General features: G+C 39.6%; 1 protein-coding gene across 4 annotated transcripts; it reads left to right on the top strand.

Moving 5' to 3' along the window:
* On the top strand, positions 1 to 3,596 carry gper1 (G protein-coupled estrogen receptor 1). Of its 4 annotated transcripts, none has more exons than XM_031862242.1 (3): positions 1 to 88; positions 860 to 1,001; positions 1,453 to 3,596. In XM_031862242.1, the coding sequence occupies exon 3, from the start codon at positions 1,823 to 1,825 to the stop codon at positions 2,924 to 2,926; it is 1,104 nt and encodes a 367-aa protein (XP_031718102.1). In that variant the 5' UTR covers positions 1 to 88; positions 860 to 1,001; positions 1,453 to 1,822; the 3' UTR covers positions 2,927 to 3,596. The 4 variants fall into 4 exon arrangements, with proteins under 4 accessions (XP_031718102.1, XP_031718099.1, XP_031718100.1 ...); XM_031862239.1 differs by having other exon boundaries at positions 1,448 to 3,596; XM_031862240.1 differs by having other exon boundaries at positions 860 to 1,010; positions 1,448 to 3,596.
* The last annotated feature ends 2,992 nt before the right edge of the window (positions 3,597 to 6,588 follow it).

Raw genomic sequence — 6,588 nt, 5'->3', positions numbered from 1 at the left:
AGCCCGGACATGAGATTTACAAATCTCTGGCTCTCAGACCTCTGCACCGGACAAGCATGGAGGAGCAAAGAATCCCACATTTTAAAAAGTAAGTGCTGCTTTTGACATCTTTTCTACTATTTGTGGTTATGGAATAGAGCTTTATGTGATTTATATCATTGTCTCGTTTTAAAAACAAGGATAGTTTGCAAAAGGTTTACAGGTGATAACTATATGGATTTGTTCATTTGAGGTTAATGTGGTGGTGTTCAGTTTCAATGTGGATGGGGCAAACCCTTATGTCCTGGGAACCCAGTTGAATAATAAGTTATGCGTTATGTCATTAACTAGTTCTATATCTTTCTCCATTACATGTCTGAAGTGGCTGGTTGTAGTTTCTGAGAGAAACAGGTCTCAGGTCTCACTGATTTTGGTAGAATAGATGAAGATCAAAAGAAGCTCAAAACCGAAGAACTGTTTCAAAAATGATTTAAATCTGTTTTTAAATATCCTTTCCTGCTATTAGAAAAGGATAGCTTAGGATTCAGATATCAGGGACTACATTTTTGGTGACAAGATAACTTGTTTAATTACAGGAATATTCAACTCCATTATATTATATTATCTACTTATATGATAAATAGAACTGTGTGAGCTTTTGTGGAGGTTTTGAACTCTCCCTATAGTTAAAAAGAAAAAGGCTGCATGCTACTAATGTTGTGATCATGATTATTTATTTATTGGAGGATTTAAAAACTATGGCAAAAAAAAGTATTTGTAAGATTTCCAGCCATATGCATGAATTTTGCTTCCATGTGCATGCATGTGCTGAATTACTGCTATGAAGACGACTGTTGATAAGAATGCATCAATATTGCAGACGGTCTCCCCTGGAGGAAATAAAACCCAAAAGGCTGTGATGTTTGCTAAAGGTCATGTTTGCCAAACAGAAAACAGTCCTTCTATCACCGGAGAAAGTCACCGATTTTGGGCCTGAAAATCATCAACCGAGGAAGAGGACTGTTAGTAACGTAAAAACATCTTTGTATTATATACATTCAGAACTGAGTGTGATGTGTGTCGACTTGAGCCATAAAAACACAGAGGTTTGTTAAATGTTAATTACAAATATATTTTCATCTTGCCAATTAAAAGTCATCAAGTCTTCACAAACCGTCTCGAGTGATTGGCCGAGGATTTCTAAGGAGGATTTCAATGCATCTGTTTAAGCCTGCATCTTGAATGTTAATGTGCTTACTTAGTTGTCTGCCATCCATTTTAGACCCCTTTAAAGGTCTGCCTCCAAATTGGACCTGTTTCAGTTAAATACTTGATCTTAAGATGTTGAAGTGTTTTGTAAAACAAGTGCTATTCATCGTAGTTATTCTCATTTAACTGCACACAACATTGCTTCTTTTTTTCAAGTCTGTGCTCCTAATTGATTTTTGTTTTCCTCTCCTCTCCACAGCTCAGGTGTCACAGCAATAGCGTCTCTGGTCGAGGCTCTCTGAATAAAGATGCACATGGACTTGGACGGACAAATCAGATGACTCAAAAGAAGAGAAAGAAGTCCAGCCTCTGATCTCAGGACCACAGTTTGTGATGATGTGAGTCCTAAGGTTGCAGAGACCATTTTAAGACATGGAGGTGCTTCTGTTTTGTGTTTGGAACCTATTGATAGATGAACCTTGATGTCAACATGAGGTCAAAGAAACAGTAACCATTTTGTTCCACTCACCTGACTTCTGTCAGCATGCCAACACAGCATAGATGACTCACCCTTTAAAGAGACATCACTGGGAACTAACATTGTCTAACGATGTAGCAGCTACAGGTGACTTGCATGTGGCCCACGATTCAAGACAGTCCAATTTCAGTCAGTATGGAAGTGCAAACAACCTCTCTGGTCTGGATATATGTTAACAGTACAGAACAACTGAACACTTCGAATGAGAACAACACAACAGATTTGATTGAAGACTCAGACAAATACCAATCTTACATCATTGGTCTCTTCCTGTCCTGCCTGTACACCATCCTCCTCTTTCCTATTGGATTTATTGGTAACATCTTAATCCTGGTGGTGAACCTGAACCACAGAGAGAAGATGACCATCCCCGACCTTTATTTTGTCAACCTGGCTGTAGCCGACCTCATCCTGGTGGCGGATTCTCTTATTGAGGTGTTCAATCTGAACGAGAAATATTACGACTACGCTGTCCTCTGCACCTTCATGTCCCTGTTCCTGCAGGTCAACATGTACAGCAGCATCTTCTTCCTCACGTGGATGAGCTTTGACCGATATGTTGCCTTGGCCAGCTCCATAAGCAGCCGCCCGCTGAGGACTATGCAGCACGCCAAGCTCAGCTGTGGCCTCATCTGGATGGCTTCCATCCTGGCCACCCTGCTCCCCTTCACCATTGTGCAAACCCAGCACAGGGGCGAGGTGCACTTCTGCTTTGCCAACGTCACTGAGATTCAGTGGCTGGAGGTTACCATTGGCTTTTTGGTGCCCTTCTCCATCATTGGTCTATGCTACTCTCTGATTGGGCGAATCCTCATGAGGGCCCAGAAGCACCGTGGGCTGTGGCCACGGCGGCAGAAGGCCCTGCGCATGATCGTGGTGGTGGTTCTGGTGTTCTTCATCTGCTGGCTGCCAGAGAACGTCTTCATCAGCATCCAGCTGCTGCAGGGCACAGCTGACCCATCGCAGCAGACTGCTACCACCCTGTGGCATGACTACCCACTCACAGGCCACATTGTTAACCTGGCAGCTTTCTCCAACAGCTGCCTAAACCCCATTATCTATAGCTTTCTAGGAGAAACCTTCAGGGACAAGCTGCGTCTCTTCATTAAGCAGAAGGCCAGCTGGTCAGTAGTGAACCGCTTCTGCCACCACAGCCTCGATTTACACCTCTCTGTCAGGGGCGAAGTGTCAGAGGTGTGACTATCAAGAAGAGGGACAATTGTTATCAAACTAAGTCCATTGAATATGGTAAAAAAAATCTTCACATCAAAGTGATGTATCACCCAGTGGGATATATGACCTCAGCTTTCTTCACCTGTTATTTAGCTTTGCCTCATAGTTGTACAGTTAAACCCGCTCAATTTCTGAACAAAAACATAAGGCCACCAAGAATGTACACTCAAAGAAGGATGAAAATGACTTGATGTATGCGTCCCCTCTTTGAAGTACAGCCAGCGGGCAAGTATAACTAATGGTCAGATGAGTGTCAGAGGAGAGCAGCCTTTGTTTGAGACGGATAATAATGAAATCTAATCAGACTGTTTCATCTTTAACAGAGGGGTCATTTCAGTTAAAACCCACATGTAATATCACCTGGTTTATGTGAAAAGAAAAACGTGCATTTATCAAGAAACTACCACATACCAGCATCCACATCACCATCACCATCACATCCCATAACAAAATGAATGCACTCATCTGTCAAGTGAAACCTAACATCAATCAAATGTGAAAACAATCCAGGACATCAGTTATGGAACGATATTGAAGAAAAACTATAGCAATGACTTGCTTTTTACTGTCCCTGTCTAATAAATAGTAATAATAATAATATGGTGAATGGGGTAAAAAAAATGTAACTAATAAATATCAACATGAAACTTCCCCAGTTGCTTACTTACATTAAGGCAATCATTTTTTGTATTACAAGTTTTCTGAAAATGTATGTTTAAATATGCAAATGAGGCATCATGTTACTAAATATGTGCTAATTTCCAAAGCAGAAACCTAAACATTGGATAAAGCCAGGTTGGAAATTCTTGTTAAATTTTGTTGACTCATAAGAGTCAAAGGTTTTTATAAAGGGAATGTTGGATATTGAATCACTCCATGAATCAGAAAATACTGTCAACAGCCATAGAAAATATAAGAATCTATTTTTGCCATGTCTTTGGGAATAAAATGTTCCATAAATCAGGCAATTAATGATATACGAACAAACTCCTCTGTAAGATAGGAATGAAACTGGAAAGTTTGGTGTATGTAAGTACTACTGAAGTGGAGATTTCTGGCTCAGAGTCTGAGAAAAAACTCATTTTGAGAAAACGCCTTTTAAAGATATGTATTGTGAAATGAAGAGACTACAGGTGTATGTGTATAATGTATGTTTAAATATGCAAATGAGGAGAATTTAGGAGAAATCTGCAGACGCAAATAAAATAAACACCTAAATGTGTATTTTGGATGATTTCTTTCCACTAGTCTGGAATCAAAGTAGCCCACAATCTCCAAATTGAAAATTGATTTGTGAAAAAACAAGGTTTTTGCCAGCGTTCCTCCCTTAATGTACCCTCTGCTTTGTGCATTTCTGCAAACGTTTTGTTTTCCTTCTGTTGAATGAAAATGGCCTTATGTATAGCAAAACATTCATTGGACAATGCAAACCAATGTGTTCTATTTTTAGAAATAAATAAAATGTCTCACTTTTCCAGGAGTATAAAGTGGAAGTTGTCGAGTGATGTTTTTCAGTCACACCCAACATTTAAAATAAACCAGCTTGTGTTGTACATGTCTTCAAGTATCACATGGAATAAATAAAGGGTAATGTAGCTTCACCATTCATTTATATCTTGTTAAACTGGACACTTTGATCTCAGTCACACTATCAGGTGAATTAAGGACATATGAAATGTGTTATTAATCTCCAAAATCTGATGTCTGAGCTCATATATATTTTAGCTTATGTGGGAGTCAGTGAGTGCTCATTTCAGAGATGGCTGTGTTATTACCCCAATTGTCTGGTCCTGTTAACATGATGGTAAAGCAAAGAGGCAGGTGTTGTTTTGCCAGGAGGGGATGAGACAAACATATCATTCAATGTTGACAACCTGAAGCTGCCTCAATCTTTTGTGCCTACACATCTGTAACAGCCATTACACTGTGTCACAGGGGCATTACACAGGTCGATGGTGGGCCATTGCAGTTTATAAAATATTTCCACCTAAAACATAATACATCTGTGTGGCTTGCTTTTCTGTCTGTGAATGGAATTAATGTATTTTTTATTAAATTAACACAGATATTATGGCAACATATTTAGGTACCAAAGGCCATCACTGGACATGTGGATTCTCTTAGAATATAAAAATGCTTTTGACAGAAGGAAGATCCTCATTAAAACATAGACCATAGGTTAATGTAATGCAGATTGCCAGGCTACACAGGTGCAGTTTAAACATTTTAAACACTTTTTAGACACTTAATAGCAAAGGTTTTAATGAAACCTGCCACTAAGTTTTACAGCCTCAAATTGTGTGTTGACCCGTCACCAGCAAACATTATAAATTATTACAGAATATTCCATTTCTTTTTTACATTTGTGCAAAACACACAAAAAAAACACACACAAATTAGGAATATAAAGCGGTGATGTAGCAACGGCAAAAAGAGTACAGGGAACTCACGCCTATAGGTTGAGGATTGTACATCAACATATAAAATCTGTGTATTGCCGGCCTGCGGTGGGCCTGAGCTGGATTTGTGCATGAGGCAGCCAGAGATAATGGTGTGACTGGGAAAAACAGGAGTCCAAACCACAAGCTGTTATTCCAGCTGTAACAGTCCCAGCAGCCTGGGAAAGCAGCGCTGAGGATTGCTTGAGTGATTGTTTATTAGAGTAAAGATACTTTTGCATGGTGTTCCCATTACACTGTCCTATGTCCTTCACTCTTACCCTGCAGGAAAGCAATCACTTTGTTCTATGTTTCACAGATTTGTCTTTTATATTTGATTTTTGGTTGTTGATTTAGACTTGTATTCTTCCATAAACAGCACACGGTTCTATCAGAGCCACAGAGGGCACAAAGACAGGAAGACAGGGAAGTAATAATCCAATGAGAGCTGTCATGGTCACTGAGATAAACAAGCAACACCTAGACACCAAGACCCTCCAAGCTGAACACCGTGGAAGAGACAAAGGACCATCTTTACATCACACATCCACGCGCATACAAACACACGCATTCAAGATGCTGTGAGAAGAGGTTGACAGTGGACTGTGTGTACAGCTGAGACTAGGAAGGTTAAAGGTTTGTGGTGACTGACGTCACAGAAGGGGAAAAGGGTGTGACTTTTCCCCTTGCTTACATTTAATACTTCCTCTGGAGGATGCTGGATTAAACAATGAGTTTGTGAGCAACACATCTGGTAAAAGAACATAATACAATATCTTTATGTTATTAGGGGGGATAAGCAAGATCACGCAGCCAAATGATGATGATAATGCACTCTTGAGACAAATCCTGGCTCTTTTTACGGACTAAGTTGAATGAAATGTGTGTAGTTGTTGGCACATTTTCCTCATTGTATCTCTGCTGCTGTTGCTCAAAGACAACAAAGTGCTAAACAAACAGAGTGACTAGTTTATTAGGTGCAAAACAATGTGATATTGCACAAAAGTAAAATTAAATAAATGTATCTTAATGTTCAGACAGCTGTTACTTCAGCTCTACAATAACTTTAGATGCAGAAATGAAGCAGAAAACAAAGTAAGCTAAATATATTCCACATAAAGGTGAGCACTCTTAAAATATGTCCTGTGTAAAAAAGGTACTGGACACTGTCCAACTGTAAGCTGAGTGGGG

This window comes from Anarrhichthys ocellatus, unplaced genomic scaffold, assembly GCF_004355925.1.
Source record: "Anarrhichthys ocellatus isolate YVR2014 unplaced genomic scaffold, GSC_Weel_1.0 scaffold26, whole genome shotgun sequence".
Classification (NCBI taxonomy): Eukaryota; Metazoa; Chordata; class Actinopteri; order Perciformes; family Anarhichadidae; genus Anarrhichthys; species Anarrhichthys ocellatus.
The sequence above is the reverse complement of the archived record's forward strand: the minus strand, read 5'-3'. Positions and strand labels throughout refer to the sequence as shown.

Coding starts and splice junctions, on each gene's coding strand:
- gper1 (XM_031862242.1), top strand. CDS start 1,823: ATGTGGCCCACGATTCAAGACAGTCCAATTTCAGTCAGTATGGAAGTG.